Source organism: Pomacea canaliculata, linkage group LG7 (assembly GCF_003073045.1).
Source record: "Pomacea canaliculata isolate SZHN2017 linkage group LG7, ASM307304v1, whole genome shotgun sequence".
Taxonomy (NCBI): Eukaryota; Metazoa; Mollusca; class Gastropoda; order Architaenioglossa; family Ampullariidae; genus Pomacea; species Pomacea canaliculata.
Genome location: NC_037596.1, coordinates 2,737,538 through 2,762,163, shown reverse-complemented (window position 1 = coordinate 2,762,163; position 24,626 = coordinate 2,737,538). Strand labels below are relative to the sequence as shown.

Sequence of the window (24,626 nt, the reverse complement as noted above, 5' to 3'; positions counted from 1 at the left end):
TCTTTTATCCCTGTCTCATTTACATACGTTTCCAGTCACTTTCGCAAGAAACTGTAGATTCGACAATCCGTTTCACGAACAATATACTCTGTATTTTATTTCGTCTGAATTTTCTATTTTTCTGGGAGTGAAAAAGCGCGACGATGCAACAAGTTCCGAGTTCAGTCGAGTCTTTGGTATTCGGTCTGCGGCATCGCTGAGCTGCTGAAGCTGTTAGGTTGCAACAGTACATCTTGTCTTTTTCTGGTAGACAAAACAGCGGGAACATGAAAGCTAAAGTGATAAAACTGATTATTATAGAACATAATCATTAAGCAAACTTATGAAGTAAATAAAGTAGCTTCATATAATATATATCTAAGACACGGTGTCTGAGACGTAGCGATGAATGGAGTTTCTATAATAATTGACGACCGACATACTTTTTCTTCAAAGTTTCAACGTATTTTTTTTCACTAATTTTTTAATTCCCCAAGCATATTCATATATTTTCGCTAATGCATTGCAGACTACAAAATAAAAGAAAGAAAATATTTTGCATTAAAAGTATTAGTTCTTTGAATAGATTCACAAATATTTTTGAATATTTGAATAGTTATTACTGCAATTGTCATTTTTTTCCAGTGGAAGAGGAAATACAGGTTACAGTTCGTAAGTAGAGTCATTTAAGTAGAATATGTTTGGCAACAGTGATAACCTTAGAGAATTTTATTATATGTGATTTATAACACATTTAGTAGAGGAGGATGAGTAGCACTAGTAGTAGTCTGCATTTGGTCATTGAAGGATTAAACATGAACTCTTATGAGGTGCATCTAACCGAAGTAATAGTACCTCATAATGTAAGCTGCTTTATACCATGTCAGCGTGACTTTTGTATTTGTTGACATAGATAACGAGAAACCAATACTTTACACTTACACAACGTGTTCTTAAATAAAAGGGTAGAGTATAGAATAATCATTTAACTCTACTTTTATGTGTCAGTCTGTCCGACTCTGTGAGTGTGTGTGTGTGTGCTTTGCATACTTTCATACGAGTAAAAGATAAAAAAAGATTTAATTATTATTGTGTTATTTGGGTGGACATTAGCTGAAATAATTTGGTATGAAACAGAGGATGTTATGTTTTCCAGGACAGAAGATATTTCGCGCGATAAAAGAACTGAACTGCCTTCATCTTCAGCACGGGGTAAGAATGGGACTTGCTTTTATTAAACCTGTGCGATAGATTCTCTCTGTGTTATGCTGTGTACAGAAAAATTTAACACAGTGCCGACAGTTAAATATTTCTCGTAAAATTGTCAACTATATATATTATAAATATGTACTAAATGCATTATTTTTGAACTCAGAACACGAGAGTCCGTATGAAGCTATCGGTAATGAGACTGGACAGACACCTGCATACACTAACGTTGAAGGAAGTCATTTGTCATCAAGGAAGACTTCAAACAAGACAGGTAACACTTGAAACGATTGTAGTCAATGGCCGCTGTTCACTCTCTAGATAAGTCAAATTCAGATTGAAATAGGTAAATTATAAAACTATGTATGAATGTGTTCGTAATGCTATCTAGTATTTTTGTCATCATATTTTGTGTGTGTGTGTGTGTAGGTGGATTTTTTTCTTACTTAAATTTACTTAATTGTGCTACAAACTTACTTAGGTCTGATACTCTAACCATTACATCGAATCAACAATATAAACATTTATTTATAAGTGTAAATTATGTTATAATTATAGTAAATCTATATTCACACGGTTTTGTTATTGTTTCCAAGGAAACTTATATGACGGCCTTGACCTTCAAAATGTTGGAGTGAGTTCACCTTATGTTAGCCTGACATAGGCGAGAAGATGAGTAAATTATAACCTAAAAATCAGCAAAATGCACTTTCAGCTGTATATACAAAGTTTTGCAGGCTATAAAATACATTTAAAGAAAGTGAAATGCCCATACATCGTATCTTTGTGATATTATTTGCAATTTTATTCAAAACTGTCTTCATAATTTGTTTGTGTGCCAAAGACTAGAGTATACGTGTCAGCTTTACTACACCATTACAACTATCTGTCTTAAAGACTGTATTAATGCTAAGCTCAAGTGCAGAGGATGGAGACGACAGCCAGATCATACTTTTTATCATAATTATTTTTTGTTCCTGTTGACTCTAATCTTCATAGAGATAAATAACAGAGGGGATTATAATATTTCTTATTAATGACTTTCAGGTTGCTATATTTGATAAATTAATCATATGTAAAACTGTACAATAAATCAAATATTATCATTAAAGAAATTGACTATTGCTTCACTTGGTTGATAGAGAAGATGTGGGACAACAAATACATATTGGCTTGGCGTGACATCTAGAAAGATAATATAATGGAAAACTAATCCCCGGACGTGTAGATGTGGACTGCTGTCTGTCTGCCGAGACCAACGTTAGCCCTTCCTAGTCCTCGGCGAGCCTAAAGAATGAATGTGAATAAACCTTAAGCTTTGTATACATCTTCCTCTAGTAGTTAACCAGAAACGTGGCTAAACTGAAAGATTTGTACACAAAAAGCCTCTTTTGAATAGCTAACTAGTGAAAAAAAATCGTCTGCAAACAGTCCAGTAATAAACGTTTGTCTCAATATGAAGCAAACTAAAAGTGCTTTTTAATGATGCTAACATTTACCTATATCACCAATATTATACGTCTAGGGTCCGTCATATTTTATTATTTAGTGCATTACATAATACTATCCTGGAAATATTTCTTTCGTTTGATGTGAGTGTTTATTATTCATATAATTATATTGGAAAGAGGGGTGCATAGTCAATAAACATTCCCGCGTTCTCAAGGTAAGCAGAAGACTTTTTTTGAACTAAGGAACACAAATATACAGCACTTATACTAGGGAAACCATCAGACGAGTCTGAAACATGATGCTGTTTGAAGGAACGTGTTAAATGTTACACAAATAAAATAACTGGTTTCTAAAAGCAAAGACCTCCTTGAATAATAGCCGCAGTGTGACTCATGATTACATTGTACTGTCTATGCTGTCATAGAAACCGTATTGACAAACACTCCGTTGACCTGATACTATTAATAAGATCTACAGCTCTTCTGCAAGACTCGGCGGTTGGTGGTCTCATCTCCTTCCGTGTTGGTGGTTGTCGGTGTGGTATCAACCGCGCTCTCGCGGATCCATGAGTAATTCGTGTTCCTGGTTTATCTACAACCGCAACATCTCCTGACCTCCACCTCGCACTTGGAACCAGGCCAGCTTAATGGAAGGAAGTGTTTGTAAAGTCAAATGAATAATCGCCAGTCAGTTCCTTGCGTGTGGTATTATGGTATTAGCACTCACATGATCTGCAAGACATCGCATGCACATAACCAGAAATCGGCGAGAATGCGTCACAGAGTGTGAAATAATTGCTTGCATAAAGTCTCTGTGGTAATGTATAGACCAGTGGTTCTTAACCGGGGTTAGATCGAACCCTAGGGGTTCGGTGAGTCGGTCTCAGGGGTTCGGCGGAGCCTCCGCCACGGAGGTCAAGACATACCCACAATTCGTGATGACACTAAAGAAGGGCTCGGTGAATGTACATATGAAACTTGTGGGTTCGGTACCTCAAACAAGGTTAAGAACCACTGGTATAGACATATAGAAAATATTGTTAATTTTTGCTCATAATGCTTAATACATTTATGTTTGCGCATTGCTGTTGGAGGGGGTTAACGGGAGGGAGAGTGAGATTCTCTGCACCCGCACGCAAAAGGTACAAGCTGACCTTGTGACCTCACAATTCAAGACCGGCATGTGTGCTGCACTACACACAGAGGCTTATGTGCAATGGCTCTTGAGGCTTGTCAGCCTAGTATAAAATGTGATAAGGAAAGGATTTTCTCCTTCAGGATGTACACACTCAAGGCTGTATAAAACCAACAACTGAAAGACGAGATGAATGCTGTTTTGAGTGTGAATAGCAGGGGCAAGACAGTGTGAATAAAACACTTCAGGATATTCCTATAAAGATTATGTAGAGCGCCCTGTCGCACGCCCTATGTGTTCCAAATCATGTCCTGGCAGGTTCCAAAACATACACAGCTACTCTCTCCAAAACACTGTTCACAATAAAGCATAATATTATTAACTCATACTTTTATCTCTGGAAAAAGTAAGTGAACATATTTGTGCACAAGTCTGCAATCATGTTTATATGTAATCATACATGACTAACGCTTCTTTGTACACGGAAGGTCAACTCCTTGACTTACAGTTCAAGCCCGCAGCCCCATAGAAGTGCATTGTACACCTGATCAGTCACCGTGGGATAGTTCATAGTTGCCTTAGACATGCATTGTATCTCAAGTCTAGACATGTGGAAGTGCTTCTGGTTGTTATTAGTCTTCTGTCTACAACGGTCTGTCGGTAAGTAGCTCGTAAACATCTGGTTTACTATTCTATGTCGCGTATAGTATATCCGAAATGAGGGAAGCAGGAATGTTTACAACTGCTTGTATATTTATGTGTAAACAAATATGTCGCAGTGGTTCTCACAGTTTTAACCTTTAAATTCTTTGTATGAATTTATGAGTAAGGGGTCAGCCACCCCAATATGAATCAACTAGTTTTTATTGTGGTGGTAAACTGATTAATTCTGAACTACCCGCTGAATTGTTGCCGCAGTCTCCCCTCGCAACCACCTGCAGTAAACAATGGGAGACAATTCACACATACGAGTGTAAATAACTAGTACTTTCCCTTAGCAGTTGTGGTAACCATACTGTTCACAGTGGTAGTCTGTGTGTTTGTGTGTCGCGGAAGTCACAGAGCGTGTATGTAGTACAAAATAATAAAGAACGGCCACAATAAACAAATCTACCTGCTACTAACCCCAGGGCAATAAGGTTAACACGTGCCACATATGTTCTTTAGTTAAAACTAACGGAGCAAAACAATGGCCGAGAGATTATGTACACGTAGCTTTATTTCGAGGAAAACAATAGAAAGAAAGGTAAACATACGTACGAGATAAGTTTTGAAAAAAAAAAAAAACTCTTTTTGGGATAGTGACCGAGCTTCGTAATAATAAATCGGACATAAAGACTCAACAGGTACAAATGATATGCAGAGCAAAGGTGAAAACAAAGATTAAGACTAATCGATGTCACAGGCTGATCGATGAAATTTCTTTGAAGTTGATACCAGGCAGTCTGTATTTTAAAAGATATTTAGGATGAACTTCATTTGGTTATAGTGAAATATAAAATGTTAATGTCCTAAACTTTTAATTTATAAAACTAAGTCATGCAAATCGTGTTGCTTGTACTCAGTAACTCATATAATTAATAATTGTTGACTGATATTCACGTTCATTAAGATCAATTTTTTAACATGATAGTGAAAATGTATTACTTTGTATATTTCTTACTTGCAGTGATGTCCCTTTCCCTATGCGCGGGTAATGTCGTACTGGAGTGTGATGAAACCAGAAACTTCAACACCTTTACCTGTACAGGGTTTACTGCCCAACAGACTGTGTTGTCGAAACTGGTGTACGACAATCAGATTATCGCGCTTGGTAGTTGTCAGCCATTGACTGGAGGTACATCAACATGTATTCCTGGTGCTCTGTCAAAAGCGTTTCACTTAAGCAGGACATCTGCAACAGCAAGTTCCATTTCAGCATTGTCAGGCACAACTTTATCTACGTTCTCAGAGAAAGGATCATTAACATGTACTAGTCAGGAAGGAAACGACGAGACTACTTGTCTTTTAGACTACATATGTAAGTACTTTCTTTTTGAAAATCATATAAATACTTCAATTATTCTGTGCGTCTTCAATTTAAAAAAAAACTTGAACTACAAGAAATCATTTCGACAAGTTCGTGTCACAAAAGTAAACATTATCGCGGAATGTGCATTTCAAGATAAGAGCATGAGTAGTAACGAAGTTTATGCTTTTTTCCCCCTTTAGACATATTTCATTGAAAATTATCATATGACTTAAATTGTTTTTAAAGATCGGGCCAGTGGATCCATGTGTGAAGTATACTTCAGTACAGTTAGTACATGGTCAGTCGTTGTTAACTGCAGTATTAACAAGACAAGGTCTAGAAGACGCAGGTATTCATGCCAGCTACGTCAACATGACCAGGTAGGTTAGCACTAATAATATTTTAGTAATTTTCTAATAGCTGTACCTTTGCTTAGCGCTATGATTTTTCTTTTTTATCGGTTATGAATGTATGAAAAATTCATTGGATTTAATTTTCGTATGTGTGTGTAATCATTGTCAAGTGATTCTACGTTTTAACGGTAATTGAGCTACATAAAAGTGTTTACTATTATTATTAGTAGTAGTAAATAATTATTTCATACTTAGGGAATCCTTGTACTTTATAAACAAATTACAAAAGATGTTCGATCACTATGTATTTAGGTTTAACAGATTCATTGATTCTATTGAGCATTCACACTTTACATTATTTCTGTCTATATTCAGTTCTTAGGAAAGGGTGCGTGTGGATCGTCAGATACAAATACACATAAAAGCTGTGAAATTGTTCAAAAATCATCTTAAACATTTTCTTGACTTGACAAAATGACATTCTTGTCTTACCAAATCTCATTAAATCAGTCATATACTTCCTTAAACAACTCATAGGAATATTTTTCTTTTTCAAACCACGTTTCTGTTTTCGCTAAGTTGCTTTAATATCCCTACACTAAATTTATTACCAGTAGAATTGGCCTATTGCCTTAACAGTATTATTTGCATTTATAATCATATAAAGTAATTACTTTTATAAATTTAAACCTAACGTTATCCAGTGGCAACAATATACTGTCACTTTACCTAACTGAATCAAGGAAGAAAAAAAATTAGCCGTTCTTGTTAAACGTTTTTTTCAGTAACTGTCACTAACTGCGCTTTTAACTGCTTTCCATTCTTCACAAAAAGATGTCAGGTACCACTGTCCTGTTACCAGCTGTACAACTGTCAGTCACACAAACATCACCTGACGGCTATGTGTCTGGTGTCTGTAACATCACCTCCTTCTTACCATCTGAAGGACGGTACACGTACGAGGTCTTCATCACTCCTGGAAATGTAAATGTCTCGGCAAACTTTATCGGAAGTAACATCATACGTAAGTTCCGTTGTTTGAATTACACTCCTTTCCTAAAGCAAGAATACGTTTACCCCTATGTTGATACCTTCTGTAATGCTGTTGGGTGAGGATTACTTTATAATTTATTAAGCTTCTACCATTAACAGCGTCTGTTAACCTTAATATCACAAAGGCCAAAAGTAAAGAAAATCTTAATGTAAATTATTGTTTTGCATATTACAGTCTTTAAACAGCCTCACAGTAAAGGTATTTGTAAAATGAACTGGTTGCATAAAAATAGAAATTTTTACTTCTTGACGAATTATTGCTACATCGTAAGTCAATTATACGTGAGAACGGCAGAACAAATGTAACAGAATGTAAGAAGAAGAAATGTAAAAATATACTTAATTTGTAAAATTTGGATTAATGTCTAGTTTCAAGTCAGCATAGACTATGAACCCTTAGTCTCTTGACTCTTGGTTCTCTGCAAGCCTCGTCAAAATTAAAAGTTTGATAACTATTCGCACGCAGAAAGGACACTACTGCCTGGATAGGAAGACAAATAGTTCCGTTTCATTTCTTTCATGAGACACAACCAGTATTCAGAATACATTAACATTATTTCCGAAAGTGGAATGTAATATATTGTTAATCATGTTTTTATTTCTATAAAAAATAAAACAGTTTACCCATCTTAACGCCCACAAAGCTTGAGGTAACAAATCTAACAATTATCAGCTAAGCGACCCCAATATTTCATTTCAGGACGACCAGCCGGTAGTCTGACTCACAACTGTCCTCAGTACGTGACAGGTGCTGACCTCAACTGTCAATGTGCTGTCAGTGATTTAGGTTCACCTCCAGGAACAATGCAGTGGAACAACACAGTGTCCAGCCAACTGTCACTAAAGGGCCTGAGAACAGAGCAGCATGGAGAGAACTACGTGTGTAGTCTGACATGGAACAGGACAGTCCAGCAGTCACTGACCTACACACTTATCATGACTTGTGAGCTGCTAACATTTTCAAAACAAAATTAAAAGAAGTATCATCACAATGACTACGTTTGGGTTAATTATTGGATATTATATTTAAGATATTAAATAGAAAGAAATATGTCTGTCACCAAGTAGTCGTGCATTTAAAAAAAGATATGCAAAAATGCCAGATTTTTGAAAATCCGAGGAACTAGCCGCATATTTATCGTACATCGTCTCGCCATTTTTTTTTCAAGGGGAAAAGAAAGGTTACTCTGGAAAATTGACGATAGTTAAGTCAAGACAGAGTACCCTCCCTTTACAAGGGAAATAACTGCGTTCAGAAATGCACAAGCTATCGTAACTAAGCGATTCTTTACCAAAAAAAAGCGCTGTAAACGCCAAAAAAAATTAAAAACCCTTCGGTCCTGTACGCCCGTCCAGCGGAAGTGGATTACGCGCGGTTTCGGGCATCAGAGCCCGAAGAGGCGGTGAAGAGTTAGCAGATCAGGACAGTTTAATTCTGAAAAAGTAGTGTTGCTCTTATTTTGAAATGTATTAAAGATTGACAAAAATGAAAAATAATGCTAAGGATGATGATATGATGATGGTTATCATGATGATGATGATAGTAGTATTAAAGAATATGGTTACTAAGGATGAAATATCTGGAACATCGACAGCTCGTTTAACATATGGTATATAGCTATAAGAAATAATCCATACTCAGTACTCATTTAAAAACTACCATTGTTTTCTCCATTTGTATTACAGATCCGACGACGTGCGACGATTTAATATCAGCTGAGTTCAGCCGAGGTCAAAGGTCCGGCCTAGGGATCGGCCTGAGGGGTTGCTTCAGCTAGCTGTCATTGTTGCAACATTAGTTCTTGTCTTCTTCTGGCGCACGAAGGAGCAGACTTCAAACACTAGAGGTTATTAAAATTTCTCGTGCTCTTAAGTTATCTGACGCAGAAATATATAAAAAATAAATAAACCATGTTATATTTCTATTTTATTCTGCACATGTATTATATATTGCAAGTTAGTAGTAATTTTTTTTAATTTCTTTTTTTCAGGAGGAAGAAACATACAGCTTACAGTTCCGTAAGTAGTTGGACTTGCGACAGAGGAATTTAGCGTGTCTGTAGTAAACATCGTTTGATTAACGGCAGAGTAAATCTTTTCTTTAGAGAATGTTTATTGTTTTTGGTTCACAACAAAATAAATTATTAACTGTTTTCAAGACCACGTGTCCTGAGAATCGCTAAAATATGTTGTATAAACGGCTTTTATGGATTCGGCAAATGTGTCCTTGTCACTTATGACGTTTCTAATGCACTTTTTCAGTACCTAAGAGATAGGTGTTGGGACAAAACATGCCAAAAGTAAGTAAATCTTTCTTTTTCAGACGGGAAGATATTTTATCCGATAAAACCACTGAGCTCAATTCACTTAGATCTAGGACACGATGAGAACGTAACAAGTTTTTATGCTTTGTACTTTACCATAAATGTCGTTCTTTGGTCATTTAGGCAAAGTCATATATTAGCTTGTCTATAATTAAATACATGTGTCCATTTTTAATGGATGTAGAGTAATAGAATTTATATCTCCTTGCAGAACAAGAGAGCGCATAGGAAGCTTTCAGCAGTGGTGCGACTGGTCAGACAGCTGCTTATACTAACGTTGAAGGGAGTGTATTGTCAAGAAAAACTTCAAACACGCCAGATAATGAACATCTTTAATGTGAATGCTTTAGAATTTATACATCCATTGTTGTTCGCATTTGATGAGTTATTGCTGGTTCTTGGGTATATAATATGTACATAGCTGTAGTTGAATACTTAATACCATTGCATCTCAAACATTCTATTAGCTCACCGACTGGTGATCTATATTGACATATTCATAAATTTAAATTGAACTGTATTGACGATTTTTATGTTTGCCTTTTGCTGTCTCAGGAGACGTATACGATGGCCTACGTCTTCACGATGTAGGAGTCAGCTCCCCTTATGCCAGCCTGTCATAGCCAAAATTCACAAATTAATTATAGCCGATGTAATACTGACTCCACTACTGGAAACTTAAAAATAAACAGAACAATCATTTTTGAAAACTGCAATATACTTTTTTCCAAAGGTCAGTCTTGCTAATGATCAGTCTTTCACACCTCATCAAACCTGCACGTTGTCATAGTTTTTAAAACAAATAATTAGGTTTCCAATTGAATAGTTTTATATAATTAACAGCTCTCTGGAAATCTGTCTTTATTTAAAAGTTGAAATGGTCTTCTCCAGAAGTCATCCTCATCTTCCCACTGACATAAAATGTTTGCAAAGGCAAATATACACGTTGAGTTGCTACAGAAAGATTGTTCATATCTCGTACAATTACCACATTCACAATAAGATAGTTTATGATTAACTTAGGCTCAGCCTTCTCCTTAAGACATTACAAGCTTCAAGCATGAATTGAAGATGAACAATCACTGCGCTGCACAAACAAAAATAAGGGATCAAATCAATGGAAGAACTTACAGTGTCGCATTGCGCTTCAAATAGATTGTGTGATAATTTACTTCCATAATGCAAAAGGAGTGTTTTAGTTTTTTTATACGATTTCCTGTACATTGTAAAATTCATTCTAAAGTGTCTGTGTTAATGTATGTAAAGAATTTTAAAAAATGTCTTAACAGGTGGAGTGAATGATCAAAATTAAAATGTTTACCATTTAAGTAATTCTGGTGATGACTTCTACATTCTTGCATATTATCTTTCTACATAACAGTTGAGTTATAGAAATAATACACATGCCTTTTGGATTTGCGTTTGAAACACCATTTAAAAAATTCAAGTGTAGTGTGCTGCTTACCAAATTGAAGACCGTTGCAATGGCCATTGTCCCCATACGATACATTACCTCCAATACAGTCAACAATACACTTTACAAATTTTCCATCGTGCACAGTCTTGTTAGCTAAAAGCTATATGTGTACTGTATATTCCATCGTCAGAACTTTTACATCGACATGCTTTTTCCTTTACTAGAAGACAAGTCACACGGTAGTCTGCTGCACAAAGGTGATCAGCACCCATTAGGTCGTGAACAACTCGAACATCACAGTAGAAGCGGAATAATCGCAATTTGCGTGGATATACCAATACTATTCACTGTGCACTGTATTTTTGCAGTTCGCTATCTTTAAGCAATGAAGGACATGCAGTTGTCACCACACATTGTCTTCTGAAACTGAAAAAGGTGCATTACTTTATTTGAGATCGAAACAAACGGAAATCTTCGTTCAAAGTTTGATATTTTAACTTTGCCATTAATTCATCAAATTAACAGAGATGAAATATTTGTGTGTGACGAGTATCACTATCAAAAACAAGTCATACTAAAGATTATTTAAAGTCAGGTGAACATGTCTACTAAAGTCTTCGCACATTAATATAGGTCAGCGCATGATGCTTGCATGACTTTAGTCTTCATAAAAAAATGAGAATCTTACCTGCAGGACCAGGCAAAGTAAGTATGAAAACACTTACAACCGTTGAAATGCAAAATACTAATTCAAGGTAACTTCCCATCGTAAAAGGATTTCAAACAGAATATATCGTGAAAGTAATGTGATGTAAAGATCTATTCCTACTAAAAAATGGTTGTGTGAAACGTGTCCACTTGTACACTAAGCCCGATGTGAAGTAAGGTCTACTGACGACGTACAGCAGTATATATACTGCTCAGCACTGCGCGTGTGACATACAGTGGACCAACGGAGTTGACGTCCACGTGCGAAACAGCTGATGCACAGATAGTTCTTCGATACGAATCGATTAATGCAAGTTACACCACAAAAATACACTTTCGTGTAGGTATTTTTTATACGTCATATGTCAATTATGTATAGAAATATTTCAACAATTGAAATATTTGCTGGAAGTTACACCAAAGAAATTAAACAGACTCAATGTAAATTACTGAGTATATTTACGCGCACACACACACATATCGCCTTCTCGTCACATGAATAAACCGGTTCCAGCTAGTAATGTTAGTGACCTAATAAAGGTAAGGGTAAAATAAATGAGAGCCCAGCACAATACAGACAATGTTAAACTACAAGTAGGTGAGATTAGAGAGCTCAGTGAGCAACGTCTCTGTAATGTAGTGGTTACGAACAACCTCTTAAGATTGAAAGTTAGGGAATTTAAAACTATGGGTTTTTTTTTTTTTCTTTTTTTTGGTGTTTTGCTTTGGGATGTTTTCGTTCTCTAATATGATCAACTCCCAGTCTTCCCGGCACTAACGGTCCCATGAGTCACTGCACGTGTTGCGTGGTCTGCACATGAAAATAAAAATGAAAATTTTATCAACTCTGTATTGCATTTGCACAGTAAAACAAGCTGTGCGGTGGACAACAAATCGAATGCGTATGACAATGATGTCTTGGCAAAAAAACATATTACAGTGTAAGCCGTATGCAGCATGTGTAAAAACATTTAATGTGCACATGTTCTCAACATACAGACCGGTCCTTCCATCCTAGACTCGGGACACGCGATGACTCAAGTAATAACGAATTTTGTTGGTATCAGATAAAATTTCATAACTGCCATCGACTTTTCAAACTATCAAAGGTTTTATTGCAACATTTTCCATCAGCCGCCGTCGGAAAAGGTCGTTGATATTTTAAAGCGATATTAATAAGATTTTGTTATAGAGTGGCACGTTGATCTATTGCTGTAAAGACAGCTGGTACCATCGATAATAATTAACGGGATGCTTGTATAGCGGGATACCCTCCACTTGGTGAGGCTCTCCACGCTTAACATTATCAGTCTCTGCCTACGGACTGCAATTAATAGACTGAGAGTCAGAAATAATGGATAAACACACACACTCATTCTCTTTATCTCTCTCTTCATACGCACACCAGCATACTTCTTAAACGTGGACAACAGAAGACTTCAGTGAGAAATAAGTTGCTTAAATTCCTGTCCTTTCTTTTTCTTTTAAAAAGCTGTTATGTAGACAGGTGGTACAACTGAAGATAGGAACTTCTTTTTTTTTTTTTTTGTCTCTCTCTCTCTTGTTTAAACTACTGCTATGAAGGTAACCAGCACTATTCAAGATGGGGACGACTATATATCTGACTTCTTCACTTTGAATAAATTCAACATAGTCAGTGGTACCATTACTGGTTTGAACGCTTATCTTAATGATATTATTAAAGTTTTAATATCTGCTATATCGTCAGCTGATACCATTTGATATGAGAACAACTACAGATACGAGACGGTGAATGGTGAGTACCAGAGCATCGGACGGCTGCTACGTTTATGGAATAATCACATGCAATAAATGTGATTCCCGCAAAAATATCTCACATGAACTTGAGAACAAGGAAGGTCAACTTGCGCTGATCCACTTTGAGAAGGAAGTATGTACTCAATGTACTCAACCTGCCCAGACACAAGAGTGCAGGAGACAGGTTCATACATGTGTTTGTATTTAGTCAAATATTACTTCTCAAACAGCCCAGGAGTTTAGAAATCGCTTAAATGTGCATTCTTTATGAAGTGGAAACATGTGGAAGCTGTTCTGGCTGTTATTTTTCTGTCCACGGCGATCTGTCGGTAAGTAGGTCGTACGTCTCGTTACTCGATAAGTTACTCTCGTTAACTACGATCGAATCTGTTCGCAAATACTTTCCTAATCTTTATCTATATATTTTGGGAGATCTGTGTCAGAAATTGTGAGCCACTCTTAAATAACTCGAAAAGTTTCCTATATGGCGTGCAAGAGAAAGTTAATTTGAAATAACGATATAATTTTTTTTTAAATCACAACTAAATGCCATGGTCAAAGGGAGACAATGCGTGTTTGACGAATCCTTTTACATAGTACCTTCCCTTGGCAATTCTAATAAGTGGTCACATTTCTTCTTTTCCTCTCTTTATATATCTTGTTTCTTTGAGTAAAAATACAGAGGGCATAACTGCTACAAAGAAACAGAAAAATGTGAACATGCTTTGTTTGCACATCTAGACAACTAGCATAATTAACTTATTTTTTCTTTATAATTTAATCCTATTTTACTAGTAAGTACGTGATATATTTGGAGCAGCAGTATATTAAGAATCATGTCTTTAATCACATTTATTTAATCTGACTTCTTTTGAGAATAGACAAGAGGGCGTGTGTTTCATTCTGCCAGAAAAATTGCTTTTTTTTCAAAGAGCCTTCCCAGAGCTCGTTAGTCTCCTGTCACATCCTCCATTTATCTCCTGGATCATTATTTATAGCACTGTTTGGAATTGAATATTTCATTGCTTAGGCCATTGGAATGGTTACATTACAATGACTAACAATGTACTGCAACATGTGTATGAGACAGAACATGGAATTATATAGCTGTCTATCAGAAAAGATCTATAGTGCTAACATAATACATACCTAAAAATAAAATAAAGATCTGGAGACATAGAAAAATATCTTTTGTTACTTTAAGCACATTAGCTTCAGCAAAGTTGCGAGAACCTACTCACATATGGCTATATATCAAAATCTATGCAATTTTCATTCATGATTGCCCTGTATTATCACACACTCACATATACATATAATTATAGCGTAAAGGCATATAGGAAAAGATTTTAAGGCTGCAAAACCACTTCCACACCCCTATAATACCTTTACCCAATCTTTCTACCATCACAGCCTCTAAATCAACCTTAACCCATCATTCTATCTCTGCCTTTTACACTCATGCAGCTCCACATCTTTGCACACTAACACCCTTTAGTTCTACATTTTCTCTTGGTCAGTAACTACAGCTTAACAATTCATCAAGCCACAATTCAACATCATAACATGGCATGACCCTTTTCATGTCAATAACACATGGTCATTATAACATGAGGGAGATACAAACATTATACAATACAATACAGTATGCTTAATAGAAGTCTATAGACAAATGAACATCTCCATAAAATATAAACCGAAGTATATACGGTCATCAGGCATATTCTCTTTCCAAAGGGGCATGACTAACCATACATATATATCTATAGTTAACATGCTTATATTAGATATATAGTTAACATTATATGTTAACATGCTTACAGGTGTACAATTTGCCTTCAAAACGCATTGGAACACTAGAATCAAAAATTAGTGCGACATTTGACTTTTTATTTTGGTTTTCTTTATCCACGTACTCTGAATTGTGTCTGTCTGAAGTATTTGGAAATAAAGGAAGGAAGAGATGACCAACACTTCACTGCACTGGACTCACAGATCAGCAAGAAGTCAGCTGGTGCTTAACACATGTGTGAAAAAATGTCCGCCAGTTCCACCATCATGTCACGACCATTTGCTTACGGATATATTCAACATTAGCAGACTTCGAACGAATACTTTAACATTACTTGTAAATCAGCGACAAGAATCTCCTGATTAAGTATCTTTCGGAAAATATTACATGTAAGACAAACACTGAGCAACTGTGCCAACTGGACATAATCTGTAATATTAAAGTTGATACGACTATACACCTGTAAAAGTATAATTTCTAAAAGTTATAATGGATTATATAGTTAAAAGTGTCAGAGTCATTATCTACTCCTTTAATTTGTTATAGAAGCATCTCATAAGAATTTTTTCTTCCAAAGTGGATAAAACAATTGCAAGAAAATTTAATTGGATTTGTATCGTAAATGAACTTCATAAATGTAAAAGAAAGTGAGTGAAACGGGATAGAGGGAGAATATCGGTCGTAGTTTGGTTAATCGGTTTAATAATCTGCAACCAAAACTATGCGGAGAATATTACATGCTGGACGAACACTGAAGCTAAAACGTGTCAAATAGACATAATCTGTAAGTATTTAAGTTGATACGACTATTACACCAGTAACAGCTACACTTTCTATCATTGACATTCTTTAGCATTATTGATAAAATTAATAGAAATAATAACTAACTCATATGATACGTTAGAGAAGCTGCACGAGAAATCTTTAAACCATAAATTATAATTATGAACAGTTACAATGAAAAATTAAGGTATGCGTTGGCTTAAATGTATATTATGTAATAAAAAACTGAGCTTCTTTGTTGAAAAGGAATTTTTCAGAAAGTTTAATTAAAGTAAGGGAAACGAGTTAGAGAGTTCACATCGGCAGGTTATTTACCTTATCGGTGTTTGCCGCAATAAGTTTTCTCTGAAAATAGAGTTTAACAATGATAATAAACATTTCAACTAGTTTTCATGCTACATATTCTCATCGGTGGTACATTAATAATCACTGTGTTGCCCTACACACCCGTAATATAGTTAGTAGTATGGACAGTGGAAAGCAAATGTATTTCTCTTATAAGAAATAATCACAGAGCAGACAGAAGAGGTTTCAAAACAGGTTTATCATACAGACAAGATTACAGTGTTTCAGTAAACGCACCACAAAACGGACGTTAGTCCAATGTTTACGGTTGTAAACACACCACTCGTACGGAAAAGACCACAAAGCTTCCGTCACTTAAAACACTTAATGTTATTTAATGTTTGCGCTGTTTGATAAATAGAAAGATGTATTAAATATTTTCTCATTTCTGTAGGGGATTCAAATGGTAAGACTAAAGAATCGTGTCTGTTTTTTCTTGTCCTAACAATTAACCACTATGTGGATATGTAATATTTCAGATCCTGCCGAGAACTCCACTGCCACATTGAGTTTAGTGAAGAGACATGGACGGTGACAGGCTGGTGCAGTGTCCCCAAGCTCAAATCTACAAGATTTCTGGATAAGTCCGGTTGTTATTTTCATCAGACTTCTCAGGTATCATGTTATAAAAATCTAGTTTAAACATATAATTACATTGTATAATGCATTTTAAAAGCAAAGGACTGCTGGATGAAAACATTCCATCAGTTAAGCGATTTACACTTAAGTTTTTTAGTAACTAGATTCCTTTCTCTTGCAAACGCATTTCTCAAACTACGTTGATATATGTGTGTTATATTTAGAAGAATATTATTGTCTCGAAACAGTTCGAAATTTGCATGCCATCTTGGTAACACAAAATTTTATGAATACCAACGAACCATGCCATCTAAAAGGCAAATCAAATACTCATCTGTTAGCTAATAGTATGATTTAGAAGTTGAAGGCATTATTTTCGATAAAATTTTAATTAGCTGCTTTTCTGTTTGTTTAAGACTGCTGGAACGACTGCAGAAGTGGGTTTTTATAAAATGAATCTACAGCCAAGTACACAGACTGGTTATTACACAGGCACGTGCAACATGACCTCTTACCTGCCTAGTGAAGGACGATACACCTACACAGTCATCATCATGCCAGGGCAGGTCAACATTTCCCCCACATTCACTGGAAGCAATGAAATACGTGAGTGATTATCAAAATAATTTCTTTTCATGTATGGCGTTGTTCGAATTCTAATAACCTTTATCCGTTCGTATGCAGGAAGAGAATTTTGACGCTTGTAATGATACCCTAAACAAGTTCAAACAAGTTAAAAATCCTTCAATTACCATCAGTACTAACCATGAACAAATACTAAACGTACCACACTAACCTTGCAGCACGGGTCTATCTCCTAATTAGTTTCTGGCCCAGACCCTCTCTGTTTCTCCCTTACCACAGACTTAACCTTCAAGAACTTTTTTTTTCCTTTGTCCGTTTTTACTAGTTTTTAATTATTAAGTTTTAGCCCATTATTATAATGACGTCGGAGCATTTTACAATTAAAGGCTTGTAACGGCAGGTAATCACGATAAATACTTCATTATCCTCGTAGTAGTAGTAGTAGTTAGAATTGTTCGAATAATGACACTAATTCAAAAGTTGGGCTCTGCCCTTTTTTACAAAAACATCCGTTTCTTGTAAATTTGAAAGATAGTGTAGCTTCGTAGAGACCTCCAATCCTAGCTGTAATTACCCATTAGACGCTCCGCTTTGTACTGAATCAATAATCAATAATAATCAATCATGTAGTAATCCACGCAGGACATTTTTAGCAGGAATAGGTACTTCGTTTGGTCTTATACAAGCAATGTGTGTATTACTAGCAATACAAATTTATTTCAGTTAGACATTTGTGGTCCAAAGATGCTCCTGGGGTTTGTAAACAGTCGTTTCAACGAATGTAACTCGTACAGCCCCCTAAGAATTTGAAAATCGTACAGGTACCTGTGCAAAAAAAAAGCTGAGCAACCTTTAGTGAAGTGATGTCGCAATGCTGTCTTAACAGAATTATGATGATTGCCCAAATAAAGTCACATGGCATGGATATGAGGTTTACAGGACAAGTAGCCGTGTTCGTTCAGAAAAGGTTCACGCTATACCAAATGGCTTTGCTGGGCGGAAAAAAGAGGGGGAGGGGTTACTAACGTGTGAAACAATGAGATATAAATGATGATGAACAGGGGAATAACTACTTTTTTAACGTAAAAAGAAAAACAATTTATCCACTGGTTCTTATTGCTTTGTTCATTTTAAACTTCTGAGGATTTTTGTGTATTATTTTTGTGTACACCCTGCTGTTGTTTGTTAATCAATTGACGTTTTCATAATTATGTATCGTATAAGTAATTTATCAATATCACACACACACACACACACACACACACAAACACACAGAGATATATATCCACAGCGCATAAGGGCTTATTTTCGGAAAATTTATAAATACGTTCAGGTGATTAAACAATATTATTCAAACCATCCTTTGTGTCTTTCAGGCCGGCCAAGCGGTAGTCTAACACACAACTGTTCCAAGTACATGACAGAAGGTACTGACCTCACCTGTCAATGTTCCGTCAGTGAGTTAGGCTCACCTCAGGGAAGACTGCAATGGAACATCAAACGCTCCAGCCAACTGTCACTAACGGGCCTGAAGAGAGAGCAGCATGGCGACAACTACGTGTGTAGTCTGATGTGGAACAGGACAGTCCAGCAGTCACTTACCTACACACTTATCGTCACTTGTAAGCTGCTAACATTTTAAACACATATTCGAAACAAGTTTAAATATCAGCATAAATAAAATTACCATTGATGACTAGTTGTCCAACATTTTTAATAGAGTCTATTAAAGATGACATCTAGTGTTCGGGTTTTGAAGTTCAAAGCCAAGAGAGAAAATAGTTTACAGATCACATACCCTTAAACAACGGCTTCGCCATTACGTCAAAGTTTAATAAACTTTAAACTTCAAAGACATCAGGAAAATGACTGGCTGCTGATGATGGTGAAGGGAATGGTAATAATAATAATAATAATAATAATAATAATAATAATAATAATAATAATATTAATAATAATAATAATAATAATAATAATAATAATAATAATAATAATAATAATAATAATAATAATAATAATAATAATAATAATAATAATAACAACGATGATGATGAAGACGACGATGATGACGATGATGATGAAGATCAGGGGTAAAGACGGGACAGCGTGTGCAGTGTGACGTGGAACAAGACAATCGTTCAGTTTGTGACCTGCACACTTCTCATTGTTTTTAAGCTTTTACTTCATAAGTTCTTTACAAATATTTAGAAGGTTATGATAATTGGCTGAGCATGCTAGTAGTGTGCATTTTCTGGAAATAAATTTAGCTGAACGACTTTTTTTGCTTGGATGGCGCTTTCACTTAACTACGCTTTTCTACTTGCTGACTGTGTCATAAAGATGTTTAGTCACATTTGTATCACAAAAGTCATCAAATAATGGGTTGTGTTAACATGTCTACAGATTCTCCCTCTCAAATTAGCTTCAAGGTAAACAACGCCAGCGAGAACGTGATTGTGGAGGAGAAAAGCCCAGTGACCATGTTGTGTCAGTCTGACGGCAGACCCACACCTAACATGACCATCACTGACGTCACCAACGGTAACCGTGTGGTACACAGTCAGCCTGGAGGTAACGTGACTCTAGCTGATCCAACAGTACAAACACGATATGACAAGGTGGCTGAGTGTGAGGACACCGGTGAATACAGGTGTTCTGCTGATAACACCATAGGCAGTAGATACCAGGCTGTCAAATTATTTGTCATGTGTAAGTACATTTCTTTCCTCCACATTTATAACGAGAGATATGAAAGTTTCGTTCCTTGAACTTCTTGATAGCAGTATTAATTTTTAAAAGCATTTTAAAAAGATTTTAAAAAACAGACTGCTGAGATGCACCTCGATACCACGGGATCGCTCAGTTGAACAGGCGTGGAGCGGGTGGTAGGCTTGTCACTGCAAACCTCTCTGCTTCAGACACATTTCATTGCAACGGTGATCAATGGCCGAAATCACCATCTGGCAATTAAACATTCTTAGAGTCATCAGAGAGTAAGAGTAATACAATAATACAAATGTGATGAAGATGTTACGACATTTTTTGGATTAAAAATAATTGAAAGGTTTGACATGAATGACTATACATAATATGATTGTTGTGTTATTTAATTTTATTTAAAACATCATTATGTGTACTCATTTATTAGTTATAATACTTATAAATAAACGCGCATTTTTTCATTCATTTATATCGTTTCTTAAGTGATACCAGGCTATTTGCGTCTTTTTTTCTTTTTTCTTTAATTATAGGTAAGCCTAGAAGCACCGTGTCCAGCCCTACACCTCCGACTATTGTAGAAGGCAAAACATTGAGTTTAGAACTGATTGCTTACCCAAACTCTGTGATTGTGACCAAATATTTCATTGGATCAAATAACTGCAACAGTGAAACACCGGCCAGCGATGACGTATTCCGTGTATTCTGCTCTCACAACCCTCAGCTACTCTATAAAGTCACCTGTACAGTAACGGTCATCAAAATAACGGTGAACACAGCTGGACTTTACAAAGCCGTTGTCAGCAACAACCTCGGAAGTGTCGCACTTATCTTCGAGGCCCTGCCGCAAAATACTACAGGTTAGTTTTAAAGATATATTTATACCAAACTGTCTTCTGATATTGCCTTCTCCTTTCAACGAGGTATGGGCCATTTATTTTAAATACCCAGCCCATTTTAAATTTAGTTTGGTAGCATTTCTCAACGGTGGATTTCGGCATAATTTTCTGTCTTCTTTATTCACACTATTATCACAATCATATTCATACGTCTAAATTGCTTTTTTTTCCCCTGATGGTTTCTATGATGTGGTTTGTAGAGTTTATTTTTTTAAAAGAAAGTATTAACCGGGATAGATGAGACATGAAATAAAGACCCAACGAGACACATAGTCTGTATCTGATATAACTGATACGATAGTTGTATTGTTTGTGTGCACTGTTCGTAACGGAAAAAATTACAGATTGTGTTTCTTATATATTTTTAAAACTTCTCATAGCCCATCCTTTATTCATCGTACCAGTGACAGTGTAAGCCCTTGAATGCGCGAGGACTTTAGTGTGAAAGTTCGTGCGCGAATACATGCGCGTGTAGACCGTGCGCCAGATTACACACACACACTCGCGCGCACACACCGATCGGTAACGCAGTGAGCAAGAGAGAATCTAACAAATCTCATACTGACAAAAGGGAAAAATTAAAATTTTTAGAAATATTACTTACATCATGGTAAATAAATACGTTACAGAGCTATCAAAGCGTATGTCTAATTTAAAGTCTGACTAAAAAAAGTATTAATTTTTACCAGACTAACAGTCAGGCGTACCAAGCTGTTTAATAAAAAGTAACTTTTGCTAAATTTGTTTTGTTAAGGGAATAAGAACAGCGACGATGTAACATCATCCGAGTTCAGTCGAGGTCTAGGAACTGGTCTTGGAATCGGTCTTGGAATTGGCCTGGGAATCGCTGCAGCTGAAGCCGTCGGCGTGGTTCTTGTCTGTTGCTGGCGACGAAGACAGCAGAAACCTAAAGGTGCTCAAATTGTTTACTTAATGTTAGAGTGTATAAACAAGCTGATATACTGAAAGGTTAAGTAAAATAAACAAATTAAAAATATGTTGACAATCAGCGCTGAATGGAATTTCTTTCCCGATTGACGTTAGACAAAATATGGCAGAAATTATTGTTCTTTACACGCTATACCTGTATTAATTTTAAGTCTTTTTGTCACGCAGCCTTTTATATATATATATATTTGAACATTCGGGCGCTATGAACTATATCAAAAATAATAAATATCCTTCTATTGAGTAAGCGTTTATTATGTGTATAAATAATATATCTATATACCTAACATTATTTCAGTAGCTGTCAACTTTTCAGGTAGACGAGAAAACACAGGCTACAATTCGTAAGTAGTACCCTATGTAGCATTTTCGCAGTGAAAGTTTTCTTGTTTATATTTTATTTGTAGTATGTTTGGGGTGCCTTTACTCATCGTAGTTTTTAACTGTTAACGAGCTCGTTCTCTCCTGAAGACCAGAACACTATAAACCTAAACTTCTTCACACCATGTGAGAGAACTTAAAGCATTTAAAAAAATGTTATCTCTTCGATTAGGGGAAAATATTTTTATTTTATTGTGTATTTGTGTGTGAGAGAGCAACAGAAAGAGAGAGAGGGGGGAGAAGTTTGCTTATACATCACTTGAAGTAGTATCTGACAGAGGATTTCATGTTTTCTAGGCGACAAGATCTTTCGTTAGATAAAGTAAATGAGCCCTCATTAGCTTCAGAACGGGGTAAGTATATTACTTGTTAACTATTCTTCTAAGCTTTTCAATAAGTTCCTTTTTGTATTATGATTTGGACTTTCATATTCAGCACTGCTCTAGCAGTCGAACAATATTGCTAAAATTGTCAAATATAAATAATGAGTATGTACTAAAAGCTGTTTTCATGCAGAAAACAAGAGTTCTTATGAAGTTATCGGTAAAAGTGATACTGGGCAGACTGCTGGATACACTAACGTTCAAGGAAGTCATTTGTCATCAAGGAAAGCCTCAAACAAGACAGGTAAAGGCATTACAATTTTTAATTAATGTGTGTATTCTAGAATTTTTAATTATGTTAATGCAGACATTTTATGCCGCGTTTTATGTTGTTGTAGAAAAGATGATAAGTTCATTGTCGATCTGTCGGAAAAAGTGTTGATAATACGATCTTGTATTTCTGTCAACGGGATGTATACGTCAATGTGTGTGAGTATATATATAGTCATGTCCAACAGCTAATTTCACACTTCTATTTATCTGATTTTGCTACAAACGTACGTGAATCTGATCTTGGAACATTTACTTTAACTGCACTTTATAAAGCTCAATTCATAAATTTTAATTAAATTATATGATTTTGTTATTGCTGTCTAAGGAAATGTATACGATGGCCTACACCTTCAAGATGTAGGAGTGAGCTCACCTTATGCTAGTCTGACATAGTCATGGTAAAGTCACAGCCTGAAAGTGAGTATTTTAATTTAGTCCACTCTAGAAAATAGCAAATGAAATCAGGTTACATTATATAAGCATACTTAATGTAATTAAAGTATTTCTTATGCATTTATTTTAAATAGTAAATCGGATTAAGATTCACATAAATTAAATTGTGTGCTCTTTGGTTTATAAATAAAGCAGTTTTCTGCATTAGCCTTTTTAAGACAGTATGATGTTCAAATATACCTTTATATCAAAAGGTTCTCATCAATCGATCATCTCTACCTCCTTGAAGAACTGCAAAGGAGTATACAGATCATGAGCCGTTACAAGAATATCCTACATATCTCTTACATGTAAAATTTTCGATTGTATTTCAGAAGTAATATTGCCATTTTTTTTCTGGAGACAACAATCTCTTCAAATTTTCAATACTTAAATATACTCCTACGTGTTCTGAAGATCAAATATTTATCTCTATTTCTTTCCTATCTCTTTATTTATATATATATATATGTGGGCCATTTGCATGCTTTTAAACTTAAGTTAAGATGAATTTATTTAATTGTAATTGTGTTATACATAGCGTCCAGCTTTATCCCGTTTCTCGTCTTTATCTTTTTATTCTTTCTTGTTTAATTCACCGTTGTTAATAACTGGATGGATTGTTATCGATATATTGCAGGTATTATTGTATTATTTGTTTAAAGTATTCCCATGTTTTTGTTCCTTTATTTGGGTGTCTGTATTTGATGTTTGTTACTGCAGACTTTGTTAGACATACCTTGTCTCTTGAACAAAATTATATATATATGCAACAGTTTCGATTAAACTGTGATTTCTCAGCACGTGTCTTTTCTGCAAGTGTGTGAACTGTGCAAAACATTTTTACTAGCAGACCGTTACATAAGGTATTTTTATCCATCCAAAGCAAAAACTCTCGATGATAATGGTGTTACTCTTCTTTATTAACTCTTCTATTAACTAATGTTCTTCATTACGAAGCATAAATCTTTTTTTTTTTGTTCCTAATAGCCCCCAGTAGAGCACAGGGCTTTAAAAATGCGTACATTAAGGCTCAAAAATATGTATTATTAAGAAGTCATCTTTGTTTCCAAATTAGTTTATTGAACT

General features: G+C 35.5%; 2 protein-coding genes and 2 long non-coding RNA genes across 4 annotated transcripts; 3 read left to right on the top strand and 1 right to left on the bottom strand.

The window, feature by feature from the left end:
- The first annotated feature begins 3,881 nt into the window (after positions 1–3,881).
- Positions 3,882–9,033, top strand: LOC112569135. Its single transcript, XM_025246835.1, has 6 exons — positions 3,882–4,434; positions 5,444–5,794; positions 6,032–6,165; positions 6,973–7,162; positions 7,892–8,134; positions 8,878–9,033. The coding sequence occupies exons 1-6, from the start codon at positions 4,359–4,361 to the stop codon at positions 8,967–8,969; spliced, it is 1,086 nt and encodes a 361-aa protein (XP_025102620.1). The 5' UTR covers positions 3,882–4,358; the 3' UTR covers positions 8,970–9,033.
- Positions 9,034–9,725: 692 nt separating this feature from the next.
- Positions 9,726–10,843, top strand: LOC112569137. Its single transcript, XR_003100308.1, has 2 exons — positions 9,726–9,852; positions 10,071–10,843. It is a non-coding gene; the product is annotated as an uncharacterized LOC112569137 (long non-coding RNA).
- On the bottom strand, positions 9,834–11,806 carry LOC112569136. Its single transcript, XR_003100307.1, has 3 exons — positions 11,621–11,806; positions 10,981–11,358; positions 9,834–10,602 (listed from the first exon to the last, which is right to left on the bottom strand). It is a non-coding gene; the product is annotated as an uncharacterized LOC112569136 (long non-coding RNA).
- A 3,818-nt stretch (positions 11,807–15,624) lies between these two features.
- On the top strand, positions 15,625–24,323 carry LOC112569572 (neural cell adhesion molecule 1-like). Its single transcript, XM_025247387.1, has 12 exons — positions 15,625–15,642; positions 16,819–16,954; positions 17,335–17,524; positions 18,880–19,125; positions 19,907–20,212; positions 20,755–21,081; positions 21,875–22,033; positions 22,385–22,412; positions 22,747–22,802; positions 22,966–23,076; positions 23,431–23,522; positions 23,753–24,323. Exons 3-11 carry the CDS (start codon positions 17,371–17,373, stop codon positions 23,496–23,498), a joined length of 1,455 nt encoding a protein of 484 aa, XP_025103172.1. The 5' UTR covers positions 15,625–15,642; positions 16,819–16,954; positions 17,335–17,370; the 3' UTR covers positions 23,499–23,522; positions 23,753–24,323.
- Positions 24,324–24,626: the final 303 nt, after the last annotated feature.